We start from the raw sequence: 16,464 nt of genomic DNA on the forward strand, positions 1-16,464 counted from the left end.
TCCGTGCATCCTACATGAGGTGTGCTGAACCGTTTCCTTTTTTGAATCCTAGAAGGGTCAAACAAATCTCCATGCAATAGCCAACCATACCCTGACTACTCTTAGATCAACGGACTAACGCTTCAATCAAAATTAAATGGCTGTGATTGATTCATCGAGCGCTGCAGTGACTGGCTGAGCTGTGGTGCTTGAGAACCAATCAAAGCAATAGCTTGTTGGAGGCGGGGTTTACAAACCCCATTACCAACTAGCGATCTTCTGTCGGCGCTGAGAACTGCAAGGAAGCCTGCCAGAACTGCGGAGACCAGCGGGAGGGACCCGGACGATGCCTGCTAGGTAATGTATTGCGCTTTTTTTTTCATGTAGTGTAGCTAGGGCCTATTTTAGGGGAAACACAGTAGTAAACTTGTGACATACAGCATTTCTAAAAATGCAATTTTAAGTCTAATTCCAGAAAGCAGGACTTTTACTATGCAGAACAAACAAAAGTCACATTACATTGTTCTTATTTATATCCAGTAGGAGTACAACACAAATGCAGATTAAAACAAAACACTAACGAGGTAATAACTATATGTGATAATAAAATATACTTGAATGTGGTCTTTTTTTCCTAAAGCATTCTGAATGATGCAGATAATGCTTACAATGACTCATGCTGCTTCTAACGGCAATTAAAAGAAGGTATAATTAGTCTGTGAACACCACATCCAGTAAAGCAAATTATTTATTGATAGCCATGCATAAACAGATCCATTTCAGAGACCTCCCCTACGACAACTCCTATTAAGGATGATCCACTGGATATATTTATGACTTGCTAATTAATAATTGATATGGATCATCATTGTGTATTGTAGCCCACCTGCATAAAATACTTTGCATCATTATAGCACTAGAACAACTTAAAGCGAAAAGTGGTTTCAGTTAACCAAAAAGAACCAAATAGACGGAAATGTATTCCTTTACCCATCACATCTTGTGTTCAAATAGGGAAGATGGAACAATACCACAATACCTCTGCAGCACCACCTGTGGGAAGGCAGCATTCCTGCAAGTCAATGTCAGACTCTTTAGACAAGCCTTATAACAATAACTGAGAATTAAAAGCCAAGCCAGAATACCATACACATACAGCTGTTTCAAGGTTTTTGCCCCTCATCAGTGTGCAGTAGGTCTCTAGTTTGGCTACTGAAAGGCCTATAGAGCTGGCTCATGAAGGGTATTCTTTCTCCTGAAGGAGAGCACCTAGAAGGTGTGCGAGGAGACTTATACAGTCATCCATGCTCCTCTGTTCCATCTTCCCTATTTGCATATTTCCCAGAGGAGCATGGATGACTGTATAAGTCTCCTCGCACACCTTCTAGGTGCTCTCCTTAAGGAGAAAGTATACCCTTCCTGATCTTGTGTTCAATAATTCAGTAAATGTGAAGTAGTAGAAATACTGCTATTTTGATTCAGATAGGGCAGTTTTGATTGCTAAATTAAGGAATTAAAGGGGTTTTCCCAAAAGAGCATTTACCCCCTATATTGCTAAAGGCCCCACGATCACAAGTACAAGAGTCCTGAATCTATAGAAATATCCCATGTCACAGTGGAAGTAATAGTGCTGGAGAAAACGTGTAAGAGGCCTGGAGTTGTCCTGCAGTACTGTTCATGTGGGTCTCTGTAAGCTGTGCATAAGTAACAAATGTTCTTTGTTAGATAACCATTTAACTATATAGTATGATCAATAAGCCCATCCGTCCACTGTTGAGTTCTGCAATGGCAAAGCATTGAAAAGTTACATAACCAGCATTGCATAAGGGCTCCTTTCTAAAGGCAATAGGTCACTGCGTTATCTGCGGCGATAATCCGGCCGCAGGGAACGCAGTGAACGCTTTCTATTAACTTAACTATGGAAAACGCAGCCCAACGTCAACGAGCGGAGAATCATAGCGATTCTCCGCTCGCGGGATTCAAATCGCGGCATGCCACGATTTACCGTGATTCTCCGCGGTGAGCCTATCTATCAGACAGGCTCACCGCAGAGACCTGTCTTTTCTCCCCCATGCTCCCCCGCGGTGGAATATCGCTAGCGATATTCCGTCACGGCCGTGGACAGGGGGTCTAAATGATGTGAATCAGTAACTCATGCTGTGTTAAAGGGGTTGACCCACGCCAAAATGGGGTTTTTTGTTTTTTTTTTTTGCATAGGCCCCCCGTTCAGCGCAGGACAAACCCAAGGGATGTGTTGAAATAAAAAAAAAAACATTTTACTTACCCGAATCCCCTCTCTGCAACTTCTTCCTTCTTTTCCTCCAAGATGGCCGCCGGGATCTTCACTCACGATGCACCGCGGGTCTTCTCCCATGGTGCACCGTGGGCTCTGTGCGGTCCATTGCCGATTCCAGCCTCCTGATTGGCTGGAAGCGGCACACGTGATGGGGCGGAGCTACGCAATGACGCTTAGAAGGGGCGGAGCCAGAACACCGCTCGTGCCCGGACCGACCAAAAGGGAGAAGACCCTTCTGCGCAAGCGCGTCTAATCGGGCGATTAGACACCGAAATTAGACGGAGCTATGGAGACGGGGACGCCAGCAACGCAGTGGGTAAGTGAAGAACTTCTGTATGGCTCATATTTAATGCACGATGTACATTACACAGTGCATTAATATGGCCATACAGAAGTGCTTAACCCCACTTGCTGCCGCGAGACAACTCCTTTAAAGCATATATATACAATAGCAGTAGGCAATACAAACCTGTTCTAGGTCCTGTATCTTGCTATCTTTCGTCTGTAAGATTTCCAAAACTTTTCTATCTTTGGTCTCCGCTTTATTTTTTTCCCTGATGAAAAGCAAAGAAGATTTATATTCCACTTTATTAAATCCAATTTGTACTTTATCATTTGAATTGGTTAATGCTTCGTAATAAATGCCATTTTTAAGAGCAGTGAATAAAATCATCTGTGACCAATAGCCCCCGCAGAATTAATCATCGTGCATATGGCAAGTAGCAGCGAATTACTTCATCTGCTACAAGTGACAACTTTATTTCTCTCTTCACAGACAGGCTTTGGAACTAGAAGGCCAGCATAAGAAAATCCAATGCCTTCAGTTCGCTAGATAGTTTTTAGCATGTTTTATACATTTTTTTCTATTGACTCATGTATTAGTTCATTATGATTAATAGAGCCGACTACAAAAATACATAATGTACATCAATCATAAGTTGGCATGAGGGATTTATAAAATAAACACAAAAATGACAAGATATGGCTGAAGCCACTGTATATTGTATGTTTATACTGCAGATTCCATTATGAATACATCTATCAAAGCATGGTCTTGAGGCGATGCCTAAGAGCAAGCATCACTATGGATGACCTCCGTGCTTCCATGCAGTATAGCAAGTGACTGCAATGGTCTATATGGAACATGGCCATCGCACCCAGTGCTAAATGCAAAATGTGCAGAGAACAATTTATATAGCATTCTTGCAAACTACTTGATGTTCGTCTACTCCAAGAGGTAGCAAAGTTTTAATTGGCTTCAAGATAGAGATTCACTTAAAAAAAAAGTGCAATTGTGTTAAAAACTGGGGGTTTGGGGCATTCTTGAGCAAGTTTTAGCTTAGTGTGTAGAAATACCAAGGTTACATATGTTACTGCACAGAGTATCCTTCTTGACCACCTCAAAGTGTTGTTAACACTAGTCTACTTTCATAATATAGAATATTACACACACAAAATTAAATTAACCCCTTAGTGACAGGCCCATTTTATACCCTAACCACCAATGAATTTTTCAGCTTTCTTCATCGGCACATTCCTAGAGTCATAACTTTTTTTTATTTTTCTGTGGGTCATTACGAATGAGGCGATACGAGATTTGTGATGATTTTCATTTAACAAGGAAAGGTGGAGCTTTCATTTTTTTTTTACTTTTTAACTTTTCATTTTTGTCCCACTAGGGGACTTTAATATCTCTACCTTCGATGGTTCTTATAATATAATGCTATACTTCAATATAGCATTATATTATGTATATATGTTTCATTATGCCTGAGGAAGGATCCTGAAAAGTCCGAAAGCTTGCTATAACTTCATGTATTTTTGTTAGCCATTAAAAGGTATCATATCTACAAGATTACTTGGTTTCTCTTACTGGGAACAATCACATTTTACTTCGTTTTTAAACACACCCAATTCATTTCAATGGGCGATGTAGGACAGCAAAAACGTGCTGCAACGTAGAAAAATACAGCGTTCGACGTAGCACGTGCTAAAAACCCTGTGTTTGTCTGAGAGGCCCTGTTAAAATGAATGCAGGCTCAGTGAAGCGTTTATAGCGCGTGGTGAAAACGCGCACTAAAAGCTGTAAAAGACCGCCTGTGTGAGAGTAGTCTGAGTGGAGAGTTCACGCTTTTTTAAAAAATAATTATTTCTCTATTGAAATTATTTTGAAAAAAATAAATTTAATTTGAGAGATAACAGCCTGTGTCTAAAGCAAAGACATATCACCATATGCAAACAACGGGTGTTAAAGAGAGTTTCTACGTTTAAAATAATTACATGAGTGTACAAAAAGATGAGTAAAGATTAAAAATAATAATAGGAGTAAAGTGTCCATCATCACCGAGCACCAATGAAAAGAAATAGAAACAAAGAATCGGGAGTTGAACAGGTCAAAACAACAGCCCATATTGTCTCCCATGGCATGCGGGCCTAGCACAGGCAAGGCAACTCTATAAAAAGAACAATGTAGGTAATGCGTACATGACTGGCGGGTCTTAAACCAAATATGCCGTCGAAGCTGCCCAGGTAGAAAAGGAGGAGATTTTAGTAACATATCTATAAAAATATAATTCCTCCAAATGATACGCAAGATTAATGGAATTTATAATTTCGTTCTAAGAAGGTGCATCTAAAGATCTATATTTCCAAGCGAGATGCAAGAAAGATACAGAATATAATAACTGTATAAAAAGATATGAGTTTATCTGTAGACAGAAAGCAAAGACCCAGTGCCGGGTCCAGGGCCACAAAATGACGTGGTACAGTATAAACAAAGTCAAAAATCATATTCCAGAAAAATGACAGAACAGGACCACCACATATGGAAGTAGGTACCCTTGAGGCATAGAAGTATTCAATTTGGCGAGTCTAGAAGCATTTAGGTACCAACGCATAAATATTTTTTTGCAAGGACTCCCAGTGCCTGATTCTGAGTAAAACTTTTTTAGTCCAAGACAGTCGCCCTCCATTCCTCCAGTTGGAATTGATGTTTAAAGTCTTGTTCCCATAGCTGCATATGAAGAGAGTTGCATTGAGAAGTTAGGAGGAAAAATCATTATAAAAGATGGAAATGCCCTTGGATGCCTGAGTAGGCAAAGAAAAAAATAAAATAAAAGTCTACCTGGGAAAGGTAGGCTTATGAACATCTAGGGATCGAATCTTCGATTGCAATCTTAGAAAGGCAAAAATCATACTACTAGGTATTGGACAAGACTTAAAAATTGTAGCAAAATAGAATAGAGAACTATTTTTATATAAATCCCCAATTTTCCTTATGCTCAGATTCCCAAGCTCCAAATTCGAAGTCTGTGAGGATGGAGGATAAAAAAAATGTAAGGAAGAACCGAGATCTGAACCAGATATACTGATGAGGAAACATAATACTACCAGACATAGGCCGAGATTAGAAAGCTAGGTTAGGAGTGAAACGATAAAGTGGAAGATTTAACCCCCAAAAAACAAATCAGAGGGGCTCCTAAAATGGTGGACTCAATCGATACCCACCTTTTATTTGAAGATGGACACCAACATTTGGTCCAAAATTTGGAGTGAAAATAACATTTAATGTCAAGGGCTTTCATGCCACCTATTTCGTAGGGCTTAGCTAAAGTGGAAAATTAGGTCTTGCATGTGTGCCGCCCTAAATGAAAATGTTATGAAAAGTCTGCAGTTTAGTGAATAAAGAGATAGGGATAGAAATGTTTACAGTTCTAGAAGTATGGGGAATGTGTGGCAAAATCGTAATTTTAACCGCTGATATCCTTCTTGCTCAGGAAATAAAGGGTTTACGAAAAATTATTTAGGAGTTGTGAAATGTAGGTAAGCATAAGCAAATAATTTTGGTGGATGTATAGGAGCTAGGGCTTGTTAAATGAATACCTAGATGAGGTATGGAATGATCATTCCATGCATGCGGAAAATAATTAATTATATGTTGCCTTGTTTTATTGTCAAACCCAACACCCAGCAATTGAGATTTTGTATTTTTTACCCTATAATATGACATTTTTCCCAAATCAGAAATTACAGATTGGGCTCGTTTTAAAGAGAAGATAGGGTCCATGAAAACTAAGATGACATCATCTGCATATAGTCCTATTTTGTGCTACTGATGTCTTAATTTAGTTATTTTGATATTATTTGTTCTGATCTGTTCAGCTAGGGGTCCCATAAGAAGGGCAAAAATAAGGCTCGAGAGAGGGCAGTCCTGTAAAGTACCGTTAAAAATGGTAAATAAAGACAAAATGCACCCAGCCAGATGAAAGAAAAAATGTGCAGATGGTTCCAAATATAACATCAGGATCGCAGATTTTATAGGACGAGAGAAACCAAATTTCCCTAAGGTAGCCTCAAAATAATCCCAGTGAATCCGCATCTACGGCTAGGAATAAAGAAAGATGTACAACCAAACTCAGCAGTCTTGATGAGATTCAGCAACCCGCGAGTTGCATCGGGAGTCTGTCTCTGTGGGACAAAACCTACTTCATCTGCAGCAACCAATGTTGCAAGAAAAGAAAAAAGAGTCAGATGCTGAGGATCTTAGCATAAATTTTTACATGAGTATTCAATAGGGAAACAGGATGAAAATTAGCCGGGGAAGGGGCTTCTCTGGCAGGTTTGGGTAAGGACAGTTTAACACAGGAGACAGCGATATTGCCGCTACAAATCTGCGTCAGTTTCACCACTTTATTCTCAAGAAAAAGCATCACTGACCCTACAAAATCGCGGCAACAATCTCGCATCACTGCCGCCCATGATAAAACTGAGCGATTTGTTATTGCGAAAGTCAATAGGAGTTTCTAATGTTAAAATCTCATCGCACGAAAATCACAAGTTTGTGCGATGTGAAAAACAAGGAGGTTTCACAATCAAACATGGAGGATAAACAAAAAAAAAGATTTAAAAAAAAACAAAAAAAAAACGCACATCGCAGCAAGATAGAACATGCCACATTGCTAATGTGAAGGGAAAAAAATCACTGAAAAGCATGGGTTTTACAAACAGGTTTTGTAGCGCTGTCTCATCGCTGGAAAATCCTGCAATTTTGTAGTTGGTGTGAAAGCGGTCTAAAATAACAATAAGGGCCTCTAACAGGAAAATGAGCCCTCATCCATTGCCTCATTAAACACTATCACCAGATAAGGGGCCAGAAGGGAAGAGTATTTTTTATAACCACCGATAGAGAAGACATCTTGGCTTGGAAGATTTGAAAGTTTTTTCCGTTTTTATCGCTTCTAGAACTTCAGACCTAGAGATCAATGTAGAAAGTGAGACTAATTGGTCGGGTGACAGGCATTAATGTTCTGGAGAAAAATTCTTTCAACTGGGGTTGATGCATATTTTTATTTTCTCTTAGATTATAAAGAGAGGAGGAATATGAGGCAAATGCATAAGCAATTTCTTGGGGATGAATAATTTTATGCCTGCCATAGCCTAAAAGATATCTACCCTTTCATTAGATTTTTAGGCCAATAGTGCCCCAGTATGGTGATCATGTGAGTAAAATTGCATATACATTTTTTTAAAAACAATATGATGTTTTACCACCAAAAAAACTCTGAAGCTTGGCCTGCAACCTAAATATTTCTTCCGTTATTTCAGGTGTGGGATTAGCAGTATTTATGGAGTCAATGGTATTAATTTGAGAGGTCAGAAGTTAATTCTACCTCTCTCTTTATTTTAGCCCTAGAAAAGTATTTTAGAAATAAACCTCTCATATAGGTTTTCTGGGCATTCCAAATGGAGAAGACGCTAGAAACTGGAAAAAAAAAAGTTAACTCTGTTTTTAAGTTGGATTCATGTTCTGGGTAGGAAATAATATATTCATCAAGTCTCCAAGGTAAAGAAGGAGAATAGGGCAATTTCTTGTGTAGTGTTAAAAACACTGGGGCTTGATCCAACCAGGTGATGGTTATGATCTTGGTCTGTATAATCTCCCTTAATCAATCCTCTGGCATCCAAGAGAAAAAAGTTAATTCTTGAATAGGAAGAAAGAGGCAAAGACAAAACGGTATAGTCTTTCTCAGAGACACGAAAACAACGCCAATCATCATACAGTTCCTCTCTGCAGAAGCGGGACTAGAAGAGAAGATAATCTAAGTCCAGAAATGGAATCCAAAGTCGGATCTATAACTTCATTGAAGTCATCCCCAATTATCAAAGTGCCCTTTTGTATCTTAGAAGTTTAATCCTAAACATGTTTTTAAAAAAAATTTGCTTGTCACTTATACAGGAAATATACATTCACTAAATTGAAAGGGGCATTATTAATCTCACAGACATGAATTATGAAACAACTTAAAGGATCTACATATAAGTCCTGCTGAGAAAATGATACCGAATTACTGCTTGCAATTAATGATTCTTTTTTTTTCCTATTGGGGTTTCAAGCAAAACAAAAAGATACAGGAATTTAGGATGAGAGCACTTATGGTGTTTATCTTTTATAAAATACGTTAGCTTGAGGGCCTCACATCACAGTGAATTGCATTTAAATAGACTGAACAAACCCTTAACATTTTAAGAAATAGTAATAGGCATGTTGGACAGAGCGTGGTAGACACGTAACATGAAGACCGACCACTCGTTAATATGACAAAAGCAAAACTAACAGAAAAACAAATGAAAAAAAATAAAAAGCAATATAATTGTGTTCACCTAGTGCCCATAGCAGTAGAAGCGAATAATAATTTAGGGGTATTAACATATCAAAAAATCATGAATGGCTCCATAATGCGAATAAAGTTTTAAAGTACCGTAAGAAAATATTAGAAAAAATTACAAAAAATACAAAAAGATAACATTATCATTAAAGTACTTCTCATTTAGTTATGTTGACCATTCTTGCCAGCAGGGGCCCATTTTTGTGTAATCTAAGGTGGGGGTCTACTTGTTGAAGGAGGTGCAGCTTGATCAATAGGAATGTTCCACTTCTTCAGAAGGACCAGTCCGTCCGTCATAGAGCTGCTACATAGGATGCACCATTTCCTGAGATGAGCAGCTTAGTAGGGAAGCCCCATTAATATTTAATGCTGGCACCATGAAGAGTAGAGCTAACTGATGAGAATTGTCTTTGCAGTTGCAAAGTTGCTGGAGAGAGATCAGGGAACATCAGTGTGGCATTATATGGGTCTGGTAAAGATCCTCTTTGCTTCGTTTAGAAGTTTCTCCTTGGTCTGATAAAAATGGAATTGAGCTAAGACATCCTGTGGAGCAGCCTCTAGGACGTATCGAACTTTAGTAATTCTGTGTGCCCTATCAATGGTATATCCCAATGGATATTAAAGTTTGAAAGAGCTGGAGTGGGTATCGAGGAAGGTCAGTTGGGGATACAGATTCAAGAATCCCGCCTAATTTTAGATTGACTCTTTGTGACCTATCTTCAAGGTCTATAATCTTTTTTGCGTAAACGGTAGATCTCTTCTTCCAAGACATTATGAGCATCTACCAACTCATTGTTGGCAGTGAAGAATTCATCCATTATTTGTTCAACATGGGCTGCACCTATGGCAAGGTAGTCGATAATGAATTGGAGCGGATTTGAAATTTTTTGCATATCTTAAGAAATGTCCTTTTGAAGAGTCAAAAGCAGCTCTTAAAATGTATTAGCGGTTAAAGGATTATCTGTACCATTTTAGGCTGGGAATAACAAGATTTTTTTTGCAGAGTGGTAGTTTTTCCTTTCCTTTTCCTTATAGGATATTTATCTCCAGCAAGTTACTCTCATGGCGCACCAATAAACGAGTCAAGAATGTACATTTTAGATATTGCGAAAAATGACAAAAACTGATTTGCATGGTCGCAATATGATCTGCTTTGGAGGCATGAATGATCAAGAAAGCAGGTTTCAATTGACCATGGCTTTATGTGATGTTGTAGTCTCATAATTGGCATCTTAGCAAGGGAAACAGAATTTGAGGTTTTTAATAGGTGCTGCAGTAAGTGTCTATCACAGTGGGCTAAAAACAGTTTCACACAAGTAGAATATGCAGAGAGCAGGATATTTGCAGAGTACACTGATCAGCTGCGGGTTGGGTCCTCAAGCTAAGCTACCAGACAGCAGCCAGTTCAAATAGTGTCCTGTCTGTGCTTGCTTGTTATAAGAGCTAATAGGTAGCCTGTCAGCAAGAGCACTCTGTTCCCCAGGAGAGGAGGCAAGGGGGTTCAGAGGGTGATGGTTCTCCCAACATTTAGAGGTATGCACTATCAAGATGAGCCCTGGAGTTTAGCAAAAGAACGTCTCTAAATTGCTCAGATCTTTCAGCCAGCCATGCTGTGGAGAGTTTACTTTATCACTCCACATTTCATTTTCCTCTGTGACTACACAGGAGAAAAAAATCTATTTGATAGATTTGCTTTCTCCTCATCACCCTCTACAAATTTTCCCACATTATTTATTAAGGACCAAACACTTTCAGTATTAATATTTTTACTATTTATATTGTTGAAGAACAGTTTAGGGGTAGGCAACCAGGCTCAGGATGCCCTTGAGAGACCACCAGTAGAGAGGATCATCTGACAAGCACAAGCAACTCCAAATGTTTCATTATCCGGCTTTTAGAGACAGGTGGCAGAATCATTACAAGCCCCTGTTTCTGTCAAAACTATTTTGAGGCGCTTAGCTGGACATTTGTTCTCAGGGCGCCCATTGCCTTTGACATCCACTCACTGTCACCTCAGTTTGCAGTGGTGTCACAAACGATGAAACTGGACTGCTACAGAGTGGAACTGGGTTGCTTGAGTGACGGATCCAGGTTAAGTTTGGGCAATGACTAAGGCTTTGTTAGTGTTTGGAGACCTAGTGGTGAGCACCTCAATCCTGCCTTGGCTGTTGAGCGGCACACTAACTCCACTGCTGGTGTGATGGTCTGTAGGGGATCATCACATACAACAGTCTGTCCCCCCTAGTAGTGGTATGAGGGACAATGAAAGCTCAGCAATATGTTCAAGACATCTGCAGCACATGTGTTGACTCTCATGGCAGGACTTCCATGAGACATTTTCCAGCAGGTTAAAGGCTGGGCTGCACACAGTAAAGGTGTCACAGGAATGACTCCACAAAATTGCCACACTTCTGTGTCTTGCCCAGGCGTCACATTCATCACCAATAAAAACAAACATACACGTGACCATCTGTAAAGCCAACTTCCACAGCCTATGAATGTGCACCATCTAGAGCCTCAGTTACAGCAAATGTCGACCGATATGCCGCAGAATAGCATACGGAAACTGTATACCGGCATGCCCGCCCATATCACATCTTGCATCCAAGATAGAGGCGGCTCAACAGGATACTAGTGCCTCCTTTCAAGTATTCAGCTTTCTGCAATACATTATCCTTTTGTTATGCTACTGTAACCACTTCAATCAACATTATGATCACACACAAAGTTTCATTCGATTCAGACTCCACCTACAACCCCAATGCTAAAAAAGTTGGGATGCTGTGCAAAATGTAAATAAATGTAAAGAATAAAATAATGTCCTCTAAATATATTTTTTCATAATAGAACATAGTAGGCATATCAGAAGGTTCATTTAATTTTTAATAAAAATTGATGGCAGCAACAGAAAAGTCGGGAGTGGGGTAACTAAAGTCTGGAAAAGTAAGTGGTACTAATGAAAATCAGCGGTAAATTTTCAAATCGCATTACTGTGCACAAAAGAGCATGTTAGAGAGGCAGAGTCTCTCAGAAGCTAAGATCATCAGAGGTTCAACAATCTGTGAAAAACTGCATCTATAAATTGAACAATTTCAGAAAAATGTTCCTCAACACAAAATTGCTAAGACTTTGAATATTCTACCATTATATACAGCATATCAAAAGATTTAGATAATCTGGAGAGATTCATGAGCACAATAGACAAGGATGATGGTTAATATTGGATGCTAGAGATCTACAGGCTCTCTCAGATGTCAGTGATATATCAACACAATCCAAAAATGCCAACATCTCTGGTCCAAAGTTCATTCAAAATAAACTGAAGCTAAATGGAAAACTGTTCTGTGGTCAGATGAATCAAAATTCTTTTTGGAAACCATGAACACAGTGTCCTGTGGACTAAAGAGCAGAGGGACCATCCAGCTTGCTATCTGCTCACAGTTCAAAAGCCTGCATCTCTGAAGGTATGGGGTTGCATTAGTGCCTATGGCATGGGCAGCTTACACATCCTAAAATGCACTACCAATGCTGAGCAGTATAGAGAGGTTTTAGAACAACATATGCCCCATCCAGACAACATCTCTTTCAGGGAAGGCCTTGCATATTTCAGCAAGACAATGCTAAACCACATACTGCATCCATCACAATTGCATGGCTTCACAGAAGAAGAGTCCAAGCAATGAACTAGTCGGCCACCAGCAGTCCAGATTTTTCACCAATAGAAAACATTTGGTGCGTTATAAAATTAAAAATCCAGCAAAGACGACCCAGGACTGTTGAGCAGCTAGAATCCTACATCAGACAAGAATGGGACAACAGTCCTCTACCAAAACTCCAGTAATCAGTCTCCTCACTTCCCAGATGTTTACACACTGTTCTATACATAAGACAGGATGCTACATAATGGTAGACATGGCCCTGACCCAACTTTTGTGAGATGTGTTGCTGCCATTAATTTTTTTAAATTAGTTTAAAAAAAATGTAAATGAAATAAAATGGAGAAAAGTCTCACTTTCAGCTTCTGATGTTTTCCAAATCATTTCATTCTTTCTTTTTTTCATTTCTTTACATTTTACACAGTGTCCCAACATTTTTAGAATTGGGGTTGTTTTTTTTGACAATGAGAGTACTACTCTTTCAGTAAAATAATATTTTCTGACATTGCTTCTGATTCCCCCAACTAATCTCAGATTGTGCCCCTTTATTATGGTTTAATTTCCTAACAAAAAAAAACTTCCTGCCTGAACCTTATAAAGGTTTTCATCATCATGGGACCCAGGGTGTGCCAAGAAGAACATCCCCACACTATTACTCAACGTCCAGCAGTCTGAACTATTGACACTTGCCAGGAAGAATTCATCAATTCATGTTGCTTGTGCCAAATTCAGATACTCAGAGCAGTATGGTACAACAGAAACCTGGATTCATCTGACAAGGTAATGTCTATCCAACTATGCTAAGGAAATATTTGTGCATTTGGACACATTAGTTGGAGCAATCTGCTTGATTGTGCACTGCCTGCTCATCAGAACAATTCTTGACATCCCCCTGTAACACCTTTCATCGGTTAGTTGTTTACATTCACAGGAACCCTTTCTGTAGAATATTTTCCCTCAATATCATTTTCAGTATATTCTTGACAGAGTTGCTCGAAGAAAAAAAAAAAGAGAAAAAAAAAAACCGCACAAGGTTTGAGATTTCTGAAATATTGCCCCTGGCATTAATGACCATGACTCTTTCAAAGTCTCTCAGATCACTTGATGCACATTCGCACTGACACTGATCTACAGTTAACGTGCTCACTTAATATAATGCTGCACTTTAGGGTGATATATCTAATTCCCATATAGGTAGGCCCCAATCGTGAAAGAGCAGGTGTCTCTAAAAAGGTGGCCATTCAACATATATTACTGTGCCCCAGTTTTTAATGTACACAACTTAATTTGTGCTCGACGTTCACAGCAAAAGTGATACTGCATACTGTAAATACATACAAACAAAAAATAATTTTTACATAGGATTCCAAAGCCATGATACTTAAAGGAGTTGTCCCGCGGCAGCAAGTGGGTCTATACACTTCTGTATGGCCATATTAATGCACTTTGTAATGTACATTGTGCATTAATTATGAGCCATACAGAAGTTATTCACTTACCTGCTCCGTTGCTGGCGTCCTCGTCTCCATGGTGCCGACTAATTTTCAGCCTCTAATGGCCAAATTAGCCGCGCTTGCGCAGTCCGGGTCTTCTGCTGTCTTCAATGGGGCCGCTCGTGCAGAATGCCGACTCCGTGTAGCTCCGCCCCGTCACGTGCCGATTCCAGCCAATCAGGAGGCTGGAATCGGCAATGGACCGCACAGAAGCCCTGCGGTCCACAGAGAGAGAGGATCCCGGCGGCCATCTTCAGCAGGTGAGTATGAAGACGCCGGACCGCCGGGATTCGGGTAAGTACTACCCGGTTTGTTTTTTTAACCCCTGCATCGGGGTTGTCTCGCGCCGAACGGGGGGGGGTGTTAAAAAAAAAAAAAAACGTTTCGGCGCGGGACAACCCCTTTAAGCTTGTGTCCACAGATCAAATATGGAATACCATTATTATTGTACTATACGCAGAGTTACCTTTGGCCAATTATTTTCAAAGCATTAGAAGTACATAAAAGGTGGAACAAAGCACCGCTGGGCTCCGAGGATGGTAGTTGTTGCTAGATACAGTGCCATGCTGAACTGTGCTTTTCTATTTTGTGGCATTATAATCTGGATTAATAAATACACCTGAAATGTTTTGTGTATGTATTCTCCCCCTTTGCTATGAAATCCTTAAATAACAACTAAACAAACAAATCAACTTCAGAAGTCGCGTAATTAGTAGTCCCCTGTGTGCAATCTAAGTGTCACATGATAGAATTATAAATACACCTGTCTAGAAAGGATCACGTCTGTAGCAACACTAAGCAAGCAATATGAAGACCGAGAAGCTCTGTCAGGTTTGTGCTGCTGGGATCTGTTGTTCTACAGGTTTCCAGGAGCACACCTTCACAGGTGCGGAATAATTGTACTGGCTAGGGTGTGGACTTCTCCTACCAGCCAATCTCCACTAGTCTGCTGCATATATACCAATCCCTCTGCAAGAGGAAGCTGATATCCCTTCACTCTAGGGTTTGGCTGTCTTTCATGCCTGTTATGTGTTGTGCATGTGTATAGGTGTGAACAGTGTCGTGTAAAGTGTCTGTGCGGATGGCCGGAAATCAGGTGTGAACAGGCATGTTCAGTGTATATGTGTGTGAACAGCAGCGCGTTTGGAGTGTCTGTGCAGGTGGCCAGACATTAGGTATGAACAGTTCTGTTCTGTGTTGCATGCTATCCCTAGCGTGTTGGCGTGAGCTGTGTCCTGTCCTGCTGTGGATAGTTTACCATCCCTGGGTGAGTTAGGTCCTTAGGTTCCAGTGCGGGGCCGTCCTTATCGGGACGACCGTCCTGCTTGCAGGCAGGTGTCATGTGGATGTTGTCTCGTTAGAGTAGAGACCCGCGAGACATCGAGGACCCTTGAAGTGGGCTTGCGGGCTTAAGGGACTTGGCCAAATCACGAACTAATACCTTGTACTCATGATAGCAATTTCTCTGGTTATGCGTGCGGGTATGTAAGCAAGTGCTTTGGCCGTTTGTCCGTCCTTATGTCTGTCCAGGAGTCTAGTACGCAGTTCACTGTCCCTTTGGTGTTCCGTGTCTGCAGTTGCAAAATATTTCTGGTTTCGGAACTAGGGCGTCTGTGCTGTGGCGAGGTGTGCCCGGCGGACATAACGCGCTCTAAGGAAAAGTCACGAAGTTGTGAATAAATATAGACCAAGGTTGGGTTATAAAAAATATCACCAACTTGGAACATCCCATAAAATATGACACATCTACAAACCAGAGAAGGATGACCACCCAAACTAACAGAGCGGGCAAGGAGGGCATTTATAAGATTCAATGAAGACAGTGACTCTAAAAGATCCAAAGCGGAGATGGAAGTAGCCCGGTCATGACCGTGTGTACGCTCACGAAATTGTACTGCGCATGCCTGCTTACTCAAGCAGGTGGTTATGTGCAGTACAACAGGTTTTTTTTTCTTTCTGGAAAACAAAGGGTTCTAGGTCGCATATATCCACAGTAGAATAGAACATGCTGTGTTTTATTTTCCGCTCGCGAATTATGAAATTCCGACACGCTAATGTGATCAGAACTGCGTAAGGCAACACAATACATTGCCTGCAGGCTACTGCGTATCACATGTGTGGACAGAGCCCACAGAATCCGCAATCCAAATCCGGTCGTGTGAGACTGACCCAACACATGCAAGAAGGTTTTCTGGGCAGATGAAAGTAAATTGAAGTGTTTGGCTGTCACTGGAATCGTTATCTGTGGCATAAACCCAACACTTTCCAGCACCACAGTAACATCATTCCCACAGTGAGGCGCGGTGGTGGCAGCATCATGCTGTGGGGATGCTTTTCATCAGCAAGAAGTGCAAAACCTACCAGGATTTAAGAAC

The 16,464-nt window shown here is 40.4% G+C and overlaps 1 protein-coding gene across 1 annotated transcript in view; it reads right to left on the reverse strand.

Moving 5' to 3' along the window:
* CNTLN (centlein) overlaps positions 1–16,464 on the reverse strand; it is a 293,859-nt gene that overhangs the window by 229,802 nt on the left and 47,593 nt on the right. Inside the window, exon 4 of the mRNA XM_066604356.1 lies at positions 2,745–2,829. Coding sequence (XP_066460453.1) covers positions 2,745–2,829 — 85 coding nt within the window. The remainder of the gene's footprint in view (positions 1–2,744; positions 2,830–16,464) is intronic.

This window comes from Eleutherodactylus coqui, chromosome 5 (assembly GCF_035609145.1).
Source record: "Eleutherodactylus coqui strain aEleCoq1 chromosome 5, aEleCoq1.hap1, whole genome shotgun sequence".
NCBI classification, from domain to species: Eukaryota; Metazoa; Chordata; class Amphibia; order Anura; family Eleutherodactylidae; genus Eleutherodactylus; species Eleutherodactylus coqui.